General features: G+C 38.4%; 1 protein-coding gene across 6 annotated transcripts in view; it reads right to left on the bottom strand.

Moving 5' to 3' along the window:
* Tut4 (terminal uridylyl transferase 4) overlaps positions 1–14832 on the bottom strand; it is a 112328-nt gene that overhangs the window by 41618 nt on the left and 55878 nt on the right. For all 6 annotated transcript variants that reach the window (XM_042679259.1, XM_042679252.1, XM_042679245.1 and 3 more), the window contains exons 10-14: positions 13182–13301; positions 12792–13004; positions 7422–7596; positions 5912–6573; positions 2719–2869 (exon numbers count right to left, since the gene is read on the bottom strand). In XM_042679259.1, coding sequence (XP_042535193.1) covers positions 2719–2869; positions 5912–6573; positions 7422–7596; positions 12792–13004; positions 13182–13301 — 1321 coding nt within the window. The remainder of the gene's footprint in view (positions 1–2718; positions 2870–5911; positions 6574–7421; positions 7597–12791; positions 13005–13181; positions 13302–14832) is intronic.

Genomic DNA, 14832 nt, shown 5'->3' on the forward strand with positions numbered 1-14832 from the left:
AAGCTCCATCCCCCCCCCACCCAAAAAAAAAGAATCTAAGGAACCAGGCATGGGCAGCCCACACCTGTTAACTTTACCTATTCAGGAAACTGAGACCTGAGGATTTCAGTTAGAAGCCAATCAGTCACAAAAGTCCATTAGCCACCAAAAAAAGCAGCAAGTGGAGCTTTGGTTCAAGGGGTAAAGCACTAGCCTTGAGCAAAAAAAGCTCAGGGACAGTGCCCAGGTCCTGAGTTCAAACCCCAGGACATGCAAAGAAAAAGGAAAAAGAAGAAGAAAAAGAGAGAAAATCTCAATAAAAATTGGTTGGTCCATTGGGGGTTAGAAGTGTGGGAAAAGACAATCAGGTTCTGTTGGAGGAGTACTAGCCTGGAGGCTGGGCTAATCAGGCTGAAAGAATAGAAATATGGTTGAAGTAGATTGTCAATATGTATGAAAGTAGAATAATGAAGCCTGCTTTGAAACTATTTTAGAAAGAAGAAAGGAGACAGGGAAAGTGATAAAAGAGGAGTGACTAATTGTATACTTACTTGGAAATATCACAATAAAATACTCCCTTATAGGGCTGGGAATGTGGCTTAGTGGTAGAATGCTTGCCTAGCATGCATGAAGCCCTGGATTCGATTCCTCAGTACCACATACACAGAAAAAGCCAGAAGTGGCACTGTGGCTCAAGTGGTAGAATACTAGCTTTGAGCAAAAGTAGCTCTCAGTGTCCAGGCCCTGAGTTCAAGCCCCAGGACTGGCAAAAAAAAAAAAATACTCCCTTGTACACTAATTTAAGAAAAAGTGCCACAATCAAATTATTCACGTAATTACCAAAGAAAAATAAAAGCATATGTTTATAACCAGACCCATACCTGAATATAAAGTATGTATTTGTAATAGCCAAAATTTAAAAATAAGCCCAAAGCTACTCAACAGTTGAGTAAATAAGATTGTATGGGATATGGCTATAACATATCCACTAAAAGGAATACTAATTTGCAATAAAAAGAAATTAATCACTAATATATAAAACAACATAAAGGAAACTCAAAGTAATTATACTGAGAACTTCCAAAAAAATAATAAATTCTACTCTTACAGAATCCTAGAATGTATTCTCCTCTTACAGAACCCTAGAAAAGGGCTGGGAATGTGGCTTAGTGGTAGAGTGCTTGCCTAGCATGCATGAAATCCTGAGTTCGATTCTTCAGTACCACATAAACAGAAAAAGTAGTAGAGGAGCTGGGAAGGTGGCTCAGTGGTAGAGCGCTTGCCTTGAATGCATGAGGCCCTGGGTTCGATTCCTCAGCACCACATAACCAAAAAGAAAAAAGCCAGGAGTGGTGTTGCGGCTCAAGGGTCGTAGAGCGCTTGCCTTGAGCTGAAGAGCTGAGGGACAGTGCCCAGGCCCAGAGTTCAGGCCCCATGACTGGACCCCACCCCCCCAAAGAAAAAAAGAAAAGAAAAAGTAGTAGAGTGCTAGCTTTAAGCAAAAAGAAGCTCAAGAACAGTGCCCAGGCCCTGAGTCCAAGCTCCAGGACTGGCAAAAAAAAGAACCCTAGAAAATACAAACCAATCTATAATGACAGAAGCAGGTAAGTGGTATTCTGTCAGGAGGCAGGAATAGAAGATAGGAGGAAGGATGGCAATGGGGCACCGCGTGTCATGCCACCTGAAATTTTATCTTACCTGAACATAGCAACTAATTCTTAAGTTCTTAAATATCTGCTAAGTAAAGGTATATCCCAGGTAATCTATAATGTCCTTATAGCTGTATTTTTATTGCCTTACTTTCACCTTGGTTAAATCAAGGGCAACTATACTCCCAAATTATGCATTCTATTGAATAATTACTGCAAGGTCCACCTCACAATTTTATCTACTTTATTAAATTGTGTTTTTACTGCATTTACCACTACTGTAACATAAAACATATTCTGTTTTCAATTATAGCAAATTACATATATATATCTGTTATACCTAGCTAGGGAAGATTTTCCAAGGGTACTAACATGTTGTTACTGACTACTTAAGGGATATCTAGTATATGAAAAACAATCTCTCTTTTTTTTTTGGTTGGTCATGAGGCTTGAACTCTGGGCCTGGGTGCTGTCCCTCAGCTCTCCAGCTCAAGGCTAGTGCTCTACCACTTGAGCCACAGTGCCACTACCAGCTTATTCTGTTTATGTGGTGTTGAGGAATCAAACCCAGGGCCTCACGCATGCAAGGCAAGCACACTACCACTGAGCCACCTTCCCAGCCCCAATCTTGTCATTTTATTCAACTTATTTTAATTGAAAAGCTCCAGACAGCTACTAACTACCTTATTAGTTAGCTCAAATCACAGCTGAAGTTCCTTAAAAGCAATGTATATGCTGGGTGCCAGTGGCTCACACCTGTAATCCTAGCTACTCAGGTGGCTGAGATCTGAGAATCAGAATTCGATAGCCTGGGCAGGAAAGTCAGTGAGATTCTTATCTCCAATAAACCACCAGAAAACCAGAAATGGCGCTGTGGCTCAAGCACCCATGCCCAGAGTTCAAGCCCCACAATTGACGACAACAACAACAAAAAAGCAATGTGTATAAAAATTGTATTTCCCTTAGCATTTACTACAACAATCTGCCAATAGAGGCAAAGGCATTTAGTAAGAAAACAAAATATCTTAAAATTAGAAAATATATATTCAATATTCAACAAATAGCACAGTTATAATAACAAAACACTTACCAAAACATCTTTTACATACTAAATCAAGTATTTCCCGAAATCGGTTTGTCATTGGTGGTAGAGGTTTTAAGTCAATTTTCCTGAAATCTTCTGGGCAATCATTTTTTGAATGACCATCCTTTTTGCAGATACTGCATACTATCGTTGGTGGCTATACAAAGGTAAAAAAAAAAAATAACCTACTAATCTAATAAACTTTTGGGAAATTTACGACTCAGAAAGCAGATCCAAAAAGAGTATTTTATGTAATTCAATTCTGATAGCCTATGCATTTTGAAGCTTTTTTTTTAAAGTTAATGAAATACAATCAACTTAAACTTTTGGGGGTCAACTACTTTTCTCCCAATGAAAAGACTATAAACAAACAAGTTTAAAAACAAAACAAAACAACTCTGAGCCTGGACACTGTCCCTAAACTTTTTCACTCAAGGGTAGTACTCTACTACTTTGAGTCACAGTGCCACTTCCATATACAATTAAGTTTACCTGAAGAAGTAAGATACAGAAAATAACAGGATATTCAAAGACATAAATTACTTTTTTTTTTTTTTTTGTCTGTCGTGGGGCTTGAACTCTGGGCCTGAGCATTGTCCCTCAGATCTTCAGCTCAAGGTTAGCACTCTACCACTTGAGCCACAGTGCCACTTCCAGTTTTCTGGTAGTTTATTGGAGATAAGAATCTCACAGATACCGGGCACCAGTGGCTCATGCCACTGAGTAGCCTCCTAGCTACTCAGGAGGCTGAGATCTGAGAATCACGGTTCAAAGCCAGCCTGGGTAGGAAAGTCTTCGAGACCCTTATCTCTTACCCAGAAACCGGAAGTAGTGCTGTGGCTCAAGTGGTAAAGCACTAGACTTGAGCTGAAGAGCTGAGGGACAGCACCCAGGCCCAGAGTTCAAGCCCCATGACCAACAACAACATCAAAATATATATACATATATATGTATTTATATATTATATTTTATGTGTACCTTTTATACATACATCCACATATATATATGACAAAGGAAGACCAGTGCTTCTTTTTTCTTTATTATTTCTATAGACTCTAAAATTAAATGTTTTCTTCCAAGGTTAGCTTAGACATTTACATAGCCATAAATCCCTTTTGAGGGGGGAGGGCAGTCATGGGGCTTGAACTCAGGGCCTGGACACTGTTCCTGATCTTCTTTTGTTCAAGGACAGCATTCTACCATTTGAGCTACAGCTCCATTTCCGGTGTTCTGGTGGCTTATTGGAGGTAAGAGTCTCATTGACTTTCCTTCCCTGGCTGGCTTTGAACTGCAATCCTCAGATCTCAGCCTTCTGAGTAGGTAGGGTTATAGGCATAAGCACCACCAGTGCCCAAAGCATTCTTTGGGCTGGGAAGGTAGCTCAGTGGGAGAGTGCTTGTCTTGTATGCATGAGGCCCTGGGTTTGATTCCTCAGCATCACATAACCAGAAAAGGCTGGAGGTGGCGCTGTGGTTCAAGTGGTAAAGTGTTAGCCTTAAACTGAAGAGCTGAGGGACAGCGCCCAGGCACACAGTTCAGCCCGACAACCAACCAACCAAAAAAAATAGTATTCTTTATGAACGGAAAAATATAGAATGGAAATAGATTTTTTAACCTAATTCTTGCTATGTAGCCAAAGCAGGTCTCAAAATCACAATATTCTTGCCTCAAATCTCCTAGATGCTAGAACTACAGGCATGTATCACACTTGTCAAGAAGGGAAATTCTTTGTTATGACAAATAATAAAAATAAAAATTGGTAAACCAGTACTTACCTTAAGGTATAGTTCCAGGGGAAAATAGTACAAATTATAAGAAATATAAACTATAATTACATGATCCTTACATCTTTCTACATACTTGACATTTATTTTACCTTTTCAAAATAGTCCATATGCAATTTAGATAAAATGTAATTAATGTATCCTTATACAGAATGAAATACCCAGGGGGAAAAGAAAAAGAGGAAGACATTGGTCAAAGATTGCAAAAATTTCACTTATACAACAAAAGCAAGTTCTGGGAGATAATCAGACCTGTGATTCACAATACTGAATTAATTCTTAAAAATCTGCCAGTTTGCTGGGTGCCGATGGCTCACACCTGTAATCCTAGCTACCAGGAGTCTGAGATCTGAGGACAGTGCTTTAAAGCCAGCCTGGGCAGGAAAGTCCTGAGATTCTTATCTCCAATAAATCACTAGAAAACCAGAAGTGGTGCTGTGGATCAAGTAGTAGAGCACTAGCCTTGAGTTGAAGAGCTCAGGGACAGTACCCAGGCCCAGAGTTCAAGCCCCATGACTGACCCCCCCAAAAAAAAAAAGCTTTTAAAAAAGAAACGTTTACTAATAAAGCTAAAAATTCCAAAACTTGCCATTAAGTAATTATCAATAAAACTGGTCTTCTAAACAGCTTTTTTTGATTTTTTAAAATTTCTTTTCAGGGCTTATATGCAGTCTAAGTATTTTTTGGTACTTGTAATACATTTAAAATAATGTGAATTAACTAAAACTTTCCTGCAATAGCAAAGCAGATTATTGGATTAGGGGAATGATTGAAGTGGTAGAGATGTGTTTAGCAAGTGGGAAATATGAGTTCATACCTCATGGGGGCAAGAGAGAGGTAGTAGTTACTGTTTATTTATTGCTCATTGGTAGTATTTTCTGTAACTTAAAAAGTTAAAAGTACAGAATAACCCACTTTGAAAGTAGAAAACATAATTCTAGTAAAGGATAATACAAACTATAAAGAAAACCAATGGTGGAGACAGAATCTGGACTATTCTTTTTTGGGTTCTACATTCCTGATCTTACCTTTCGTCAACCATGATTTAGTACAATGTTTCCACCAACACCAAAATTTTTTTTTTAAATGAGAAAGAGCAGCAGCAAAAGAAGCAACAGATTAAATTGCATACTATTAGAATATAAAATTTCATCTTTTTAGAAGTATGTGAAAAAATAAAGAGAAGAGACCAATTTAGTCTTTGCTAAGTAGATATTCATAAAACAACTAATAATCTTGAAACTTATTAGTGATTTATATACCTTATTTAATGGCAACTGCAGGGAAAATGCAAAAATAAAAGATAACAAAATATCATTCTAAAACAAGTTATCACTGCAGAAGCTATTTTTACCCTTATAGATCTAAAACTCAGTAGCCACAAAATATTTAATTATTTATAAACTACATCCTACCTTGCCAGAGGTTAAAATAAACTTATCAAATACATAATGTAATTCCTGGGAGGGGTGATTATCATCATCATTAAGGTCAAAAGTAACTTCTGTAGCTTTGCAGTTGCAAGAGGTAGTAGTTATGTCGGTGCATACAATCTGATGTGAACTCTTTGTTTCTAAATTTGACCTGCAGTCCACTGTAGTAGATTTGTCTGGGTCAGGGGACCCACTGCAATTACACTGGCTGAGCTCCTTCTTTAAAGTTTCTGATTTTGGCTCCAATTCACTGTTTTTGCTGACAGTAGAAAGAGAAGATTCCTGTTCATGGTCAGGCAAACTTCGTTCATTTCCCAATAAATTGTCATTGTCAATGTTACATCTCTGTGATGTACTTTCCATTTCATCATATTTATCAGGTTGACCTCTTTCTGTATGTATTTTTTCTGTGCTTTCCCCAAGCAGAATGCAACAGTTGGTTGCCATACTGTCAGACTTCACTGGTTTCTTATTGCTTATTTTCCCTTTCTCTTTTTTCTTGAAATCCACTGTAGACTTATTTCCACCCTTTCTCTGAGGACAGGCAAAATACCGATAAGCTGCCCTGAATCTCTCCACAACGTATTCGTAAACAAGCTGGCTGTTTAAGCTTCGTGCAACATTCCTCTTGACAGAAAATGGATCTAGTAACAAAGAAAACAGTCAGTAGCTAAATCTCCACTTTAAAAAAACTGCATATCCAAGGTTAAACAAACAGATTTGAACTGTTATCACCAGAATACATTTTCCCAATGTTTTGTTAACCTAAGGTCCCAATGAGAGTCCCTAAAAAATGAGCAGGGGAAAAACAACAGCAGTATCTTTTCCTTTGTTTCTTCCATAAATAAAATGATAAAAAAAACAATAAAATAAAACTAATAAACATATAGCTACAATCAATTCAGTAATACATATTTGATGATGAAGTTGCTAGAATTATGCCTCTATGCCTCCATATACATTTTACTGAGTGAAAATTTTTAATCTTGAGGACCCATTAGTAATTTTCATTTCTTGTTAGATTACAACTGATGGTTCTTTATTTTTACTTTTTTATTTTTTTATTGTTATTATACAGGTGATATACAAAGGGGTTACAGTTGCATAAGAGTACATTTCTTTTTGGAAAATGTTGTATCATTCACTCTCTCCCTTCCATCTCAACCCACAAGTTGTATAGTTCATTTTCAACATAGTGTCTAGTGAATACCACTGCTACATTTGTTCACCCATTGTCCCTCCATTTCTTTTCTCCTCTTTACCCTCCCAAAGACAAATAAATGAACAAATAAAAAGAAAACAAAAACAGCAAAGAATCCTCTTGTTTCCATTTCCTAGAGTCCATTTCAACTGATATTCTTGAGATTTAATGGAAAACTTTGTAAACATCAACTGTTTGATTTAGCTTACCACAAGATAAGATTTATAATGTGCATTAGATTGTGTGCCACAAAAAAAACTACTCTAAATGAAATATAACACATCATCTCACCTTCAATGGCTATTCGTCTTTTAGGCCAGTTTTTATTCTCTCTTGTTATAATATCTTGTATTCGTACACATATGACATATTCCTCCAAAGCAAAATCCAGTGTGTAAAATTTTAGCAGCTCTAGCCATAACTGTCCCAAGGATACCTGATTTGGTATTTCCAATGTTAAAGGAGACTGGAAAAGGAAAAAAAAAAAAAACACTTCATTTAAGCTTCACAAAATGGAGAATCAATGAATTTTCCGTTAGAAAATACCTTAGAGAGAATGTTTCCTAAAACTGAGGGATAAAGAAATAAGCCTTTGGAAGTGGTACTGTGGCTCAAGTGGTAGAGTGTAGCCTTGAGCTGAAGAGCTGAGGGACAGTACCCAGGCCCAGAGTTCAAACCCCACGACCGACAAAAAAGGAAAGAAAAAGAAAGAAAGAAAGAGAGAGAGAGAGAGAGAGAAAGGAAGGAAGGAAGGAAGGAAGGAAGGAAGGAAGGAAGGAAGGAAGGAAGGAAGGAAGGAAGGAAGGAAGGAAGGAAAAGAAATAAGCCTGCCAAAAAGCAGTTTTGAGTTCCATTTCCTAGAATTTTAAGTTCTTTTCCACTAAACCATTCCCAGCTTTGACTACACATTACAACATGTTGAGTATTAGAGTGTACTAACACCTGAATTTCACCACTCCCACTTTCCAAGAATCTAATTTAAATGACCTGAGCTACACAATTGGGTACTAGGATTTTTAAAGCTCCATACAGCGATTCCTGTTAACCAACAAGTTCACAAACACCTAGAGAACAAATACTATAGCTCCTTACTACAATACTTACTTTCAAAATTAAATAAATATTCTGAATTTTCAAATATTCCTACAGACAGCAACTGATTCTTCAGAACCTATTAGTGTCCCTGGCGCTATCCTGATGATGTCATAAAACAATGAGAACTGACACACATGCTGCCATACTCACTCTTCTAAGAGCAGAATACATATTAATGAGTCTATGAAGTAGATACCACTGAAAAGAATCCAACTTGATACCATCTGGCTACCTGTTACATGTGGAGAATCACTACACTATAATTCCACTCAAATAAGTTCTACTTTATAAATTATTAGGACAGGGAGAGATAATAATTAAAGGCTACATGGTAAGATGGGGCTCTAAATTAATGGAGTCATAAAACAAAATGCAATGTTTAATTCTAAAGAAATTAGCTAATGACTGATTAAGAGAGACCATGATAAAGGCATAAATTAGCTATAATTAATTCAAACTATTCATCAGATACTACTATTTACCAGATAATATGCTACAAACTTGGGATTTATCTTTGATAAGCAAAGATTCTTGTCTCTATAAGCTCCCTTTCCAGAGAAAGATAACACACATAATAAGTAAATTACATAGCTAAGTTACAGAAAGTCCTCTGGGGACCGGGGAAGGAGAGAGAAGAGTAAGATAAAAGGATTAGTAATACAGGAGAAGGAAGTTTATATTGTAAAACTGAGTGATCAGAATCAGATTCTTGACAAAGTATGAACTTAAAAAAAAAAAAAAAGAGGAAGTAGCGCTGTAGCTCAAGTGGTAGAGCGCTCGCCTTGAGCTGAAGAGCTGAAGGACAGCGCCCAGGCCCAGAGTTCAAGCCCCACGACCGACAAAAAAAAAAAAAAAAAAAAGAGGGACTGGAAGGTGGCTTAGTGGCCCTGGGTTTGATTCCTCAGCAAGACATAAACAGAAAAAGCCAGAAGTGGCACTGTGGCTCAAGTGGTAGAGCACTAGCCTTGAGCAAAAGCAGCTCAGGGACAGTGCCCAGGCCCTGAGTTCAAGCCCCAGGATGAGAGACAGAGACAGAGACACACAGAGAGAGAGAGAGAGAGAGAGACAGACAGAGAGAGACAGAGACAGATAGAGAGACAGACACAGAGAGAGAGAGAGAGACAGAGAGACAGAGAGAGAGAGAGAGAGAGAGAGAGAGAGTGTTAAGGAAATGGGGAACAAATAAAAACATAATGTCTAGCTTTAAGTAAGTGGTAGAAAAGGAAAAGAGCCAGCTAGCAAGCAGCAACTAAAGCACCTTGAGTGTATAAGGAGAGAAAGGTATGATCTGACTTAATTTTCAGGGCAACCATTTAGTTAATTGTATTATTGAGAATGGATTATTATGAGGGGAAAGTTCAATGAAGTATTTTTTAGAAGACTGCAGCAGTAATCCAAGCAAGAAATGATGGTGACAAGGACCAGGAAAGTATGATAGAAGTAGCAAGAAGTGATCAGATTTTGGATATATTTTGAAGCAGAGATATATCCAGAATACGTTCATGAACTTCATGCTCAATTAAGAGAGGTTTTAATTGAATAGCTAAAATGAGGGAGTAATACCAACTGAGATCAGAAAACTTTATTTCAAACAAGTGTAAAAGAAGACTAAACACATGTAGTTTTAAGATATTTAAAAGAAACCAAGCAGGACGGGTGCCAGTGGCTCACACCTGTAATCCTAGCTACTCAGGAGGCTGAGATCTGAGGATCGAGGTTCAAAGCCAGCCCAGGCAGGAAAGTCCGTGAGACTCTTATCTCCAATAAAGCACTAGAAAACTGGAAGTGTGGCACTGTGGCTCAAGTGGTAGAGCACTCACCTTGAGCTGAAGAGTGCAAGAACAGCGGCCTAGCCCAGAGTTCAAGCACCATGACTGACAAAAAAAAAAAAAAAGAGGGGCTGGGAAGGTGGCTCAGTGGTAGAATGCTTGCCTTGCATGCATGAGGTCCTGGGTTCGATTCCTCAGCACCACATCAGCAAAAAGAAAAAAAGCCAGAAAGTGACATTGTGGCTCAAGTGGTAGAGCGTTAGCCTTGAGCTGAAGAGTTGAGGGACAGTGCCCAGGCCCAGAGTTCAGGCCCCACAACCGGACCCCAAAAAAAAAAGAAAGAAAGAAACCAAGCAGCTATATATACTATTGTGGAGTTCAAGAAAGAGAACAGATTATAGATTTAAATTAAGAGTCTTTATCATATGGTACTAAAAATCCAAGCACTTACATAGGATTACCATACAAATGAAGACATAATCAGAAAAAAAGGGTTCATGGACCAAACCCTGTAGCACTTCAACATCAAGCAACTGAGAGAAAGAAGAAACCAGCAAACAAAACTGAGGGAAAAAAATGAGCATCTATGGGAGTGGTGGCCTGAAAATCAGTGAACAAATTTTTTTTAGAAGAAAGTAATCAACTGGCAAATGTTACTAAACTTAAAAAGATAAAAACTGGCTGGGTATTAATGGCTCATGCCTATAATCCTAGCTTCTCAGGAGATTGAGATGTGAGGATCACAGTTCAAAGCCAGCTGAGGCAGGAAAAATCCATGAGACTCTTATCTCCAATAAATTACTAGAAAAACAGAAGTGGCACTGTGGCTCAAGTGGTAGAGCACTAGCCTTAAGCTAAAGAGCTCAGGCCCCAAATTCAAGCCCCATAACCGACAGTAACAACAAAAGATAAAAAGTAGCTGTGAATGTGTCTTAGTGGTAGAGTGTTTGCCTAGCATGCATGAAGCCCTGGATTCAATTCCTCAGTACCACATAAACAGAAAAAGCCGGAAGTGGTGCTATGGCTCAAGTAGTAGAATGCTAGTCTTGAGCAAAAGAAGCTCAGGGATAGTGTCCAGGCCCTGAGTTTAAGCCCGAGGACTGACAAAAAAGACAGATAGTTAGATGGATGGATGGATGAATGGATGGACAAACAAAGACAGACAGACAGATAAAAACTGCCTAGCGGCCACTGAATTCAACAATCTGCACTTTATTAATATTGCTGATATCATTTTAGCAGATTGCTAGTGTTAGTGAGACACAGAAAAAAACAGGAGTAATAAACACAGATTTTCCAAGTAGTTTTATTGCAAAGAGGAACAAAGGAATAGCTGGGGGGAGGGATTACAAGTTTTTTCCTTAAAATTGGAGATTAAAAGTATTATCTGATTCAATAAAGAATGAAATATATCTAGGTGCCAATGGCTCACGCCTGTAATCCTAGCTACTCATGAGGCTAAGATCTGAGGATCATGGTTCAAAGCAAGCCCAGGCAGGAAAGTCCATGAGACTCTTATCTCCATAAACCACCAGAAAACCGCAAGTAGCACTGAGGCTCAAAGTGGTAGAGCATTAGCTTTGAATGAAAAAGCTCAAGAATGGCATCCAGGGCCCGAGTTCAAGCCTACGACCAATAAAAGAAAAAGAATGGAAAATAGGAAGGAAGGAAGGAAGGAAGGAAGGAAGGAAGGAAGAAAGGGAGGGAGGGAGGGAAGGAGGAAACCATTATTATAAAAAGAAGGAAAGAGAGTTAGGAAGGAAGATAATATTGTTGGAATGACATCCTGTTATAGAAAAGAGGGGCTAGGACTGAATACACAATTGGAGAAAAAGACCAAATCATAAAATCAGGAATAGCTAGGAGCCAGTGGCTCAAGCCTGTAATTCTAGCTACTCAGAAGGCTTGAGACCTGAGGATTATAGTTCAAAGCCAGCCCAATCAGGAGAGTCCATGAGACTCTTATCTCTACCAGAAAACTGGACATGGTGCTATGGCTCAAGTGGTAGAGCGCTCGCCTTGAGCTGAAGGGCTCAGGGACAGTGCCCAGGTCCAGAGTTCAAGCCCCACAATCAAAGGAAAAAAAAAAAAAGCAGGTACAAGGTGTAAGAGCAGATGATGGTAAAAGAGGGAGAAGTAAATGGAGTGAAGAAGTACATCCTGGGATCCACAAATAATTCAGTGAATGGTTTCAGAAATGTTCAGATTTCTATAATAATATACTTGTCTATTCAGAAAACTATTAACTTTTTATTGCTCAGTGAATTTCCCTGATTTTTAAAATAATTTATTGTTATTATAGAGGTGATGTACAGAAGGATTACACTTACATGAGTCAGGTAATGAATACATTTCCTTTCATACAGTGTCTTCTGTTCCCTCACTATATATAAACTGCTAAAGAACAAAATTCATATATATTTATTATAGTTCTCTAGCACTAAAGTAAATGACTGACATAAGCAAGCCACCCCTTCCCAGAGCAAAAGGGCTTAGTTCTCTACCCAATCTGACAACATAATACTCATATGCTAACATTCTGGTCCGAGTCTAACTCTTAAATGAAATTTTCCTTGTTTAAATTTTTAAAATTACAATAAATTGCCTTGAAATGATTGAAACAATACAAGTCTTACAAAAGGAACTATAAACTCTTTAGAGAATCTCAGTATTGAAAAGCTAAACCAGATCAATCTCTCACTTTAGAGATAAGGAGGAAAATGAGGTCATAAGGTACCACAATTTCCATACATTAAAGAGCCTCCCGCTGCACACACCCCTCCCAAAAAATGCTTACTTTGCCATGTTTTTCCTTCATGGCGTAACTTTGGTTGTCTGTTTCTGTCTTCTTGGTATCATCTTTTGGTTGTTCTGCCTTAGCTTTGTTTTCATCAGTAATTGAGTTTTTCTCAGTTGCACTACTTGAATTATATTCCCATTTCACAAATTTGTCTTCTACTATGCCTTTCAGCTGAAAGTCATCCATTCTTTTGGGGTCAAAGCCTTCAATCTATAAAAAGGCATTCCAAATTGGCAATTGAAAAATTATTTTTAAAAAAGAGAAGTTGAGACAATGTAGGATTCGACCTTAAAATGTGTGAGCAGAGCACTTTGCAAGAGCACTCTACATATTCACATGCATATACATGCATACATGCACAGATAATTTCAACAAACTTATTCTTACCCAACTTCCAAGTAAGCAAGGAAGAAGAGGGGGTTTTCTTTGTTGTAAAAAGAACATCACCATTAAAGCAAAACAGTAAGACGGGATTCCACCATCAGTTTGGGAGTCAATATAGCACAACTGCAAAATCAAAAGAACAAAGTACTAGGATTTAGTTTTCTGCAGCTTTCATAATAAAAAGCAGCCTGGGTTTATAACCATTATAAAAACTTACTAATTAAAACTATTAGGAGTATTATGAAATCCCTCCTCTGATAGAAAACTATTAACTTATTAGTGACTAACTTTCCATTTATTACTTTATGTAAAAAAATATACAAACATACTTTAGTTAAATGTAAGTATATAGAGTGCTTCACTCTCACTGTTAGCAACTTTCTATATACTCGGCCATGCCTTCTATTAAATTTAAACAATACATTCTATTTTATATACCATTTGCTTGTCATTATTTTTATAAAAATAGTGCATTATAGACATCTCCCTATGTGGGGCTGGGAAGGTGGCTCAGTGGTAGAGCGCTTGCCTTGCATGCATGAGGCCCTGAGTTCAATTCCTCAGCACCACATAAGCAAAAAGAAAAAAAGCCAGAAGTGGTGCTGTGGCTCAAGTGGTAGAGCGCTAGCCTTGAGCTGAAGAGCTGAGGGACAGTGCCCAGGCCCAGAGTTCAGGCCCCACGACTGGACACCAAAAAAAAAAAAAAAAAAAAAAAAAAAAAAGACATCTCCCTATGTATTACTCTTCTCCCTTCGCAATATATCAAAAAGGTTCCTCTAAATCAATTAGCACAAATCTAACACATTCTTTTTATTTGACTATACTTTGTTTTGTTTTTGGTAGTTTGAACTCAGGGCCTTGGCATTGTCCCTGAGCTCTTTTTGCTCAAGGTTAGCACTCTACCACTTTGAATCACAGTGCCACTTCCAGTTTTATGGTATTAACTGGAGGTGAGATTCTCAAGAAAATTCCTGACTAGGCTTGGTTTTGAACTGTGATCCTCAGAACTCAACCTTCTGAGTAGCCACAAGCACTTGGCTTTGGTTTTAGTATATTCTTTTTTTTTTTTTGGTGGGTCATGGGGCCTGAACTCTGGACCTGGGTGCTGTCCCTCAGCTCTTCAACTCAAGACTAGTGCTCTACCACTTGGGCCACAGTGCCACTTCTGGCTTTTTCTGTTTCTGTGGTACAGCACCACTTTGGGTTTTCTCATGGCTTATTAGAGATAAGAGTCTCATGGCCTTTCCTGCCTAGGCTGACTTTGAACTGTGATCCTCAGATCTCAGCCTCCTGAGTAGCTAGGATTACAGGCATGAGCCACCAGTGCCCAGCTAGCACATTCCTTTAAGTGGCTAATTTATAGTTTATGACCTGAGGGTTACTCAAGCAGTCAAGAACAGTGACATTTAGTTCTTAATTTCTATCACTTCAGGGCTGGGAAGGTGGCTCAGTGGTAGAGCACTTGCCTTGCATGCCTGAGGCCCTGGGTTCAATTCCTCAGCACCACATAAGAAAAAAGAAAAAAAGCCAGAAGTGGCACTGTGGCTCAAGTGGTAGAGCGCTAGCCTTGAGCTGAAGAGCTGAGGGACAGCGCCCAGGCCCAGAGTTCAGGCCCCATGACCGGACCCAAAAAAAAAAAAATTTCTATCACTTC

Source organism: Dipodomys spectabilis, unplaced genomic scaffold (assembly GCF_019054845.1).
Source record: "Dipodomys spectabilis isolate Male_0828 unplaced genomic scaffold, ASM1905484v1 ptg000002l, whole genome shotgun sequence".
In the NCBI taxonomy this organism is placed as follows: Eukaryota; Metazoa; Chordata; class Mammalia; order Rodentia; family Heteromyidae; genus Dipodomys; species Dipodomys spectabilis.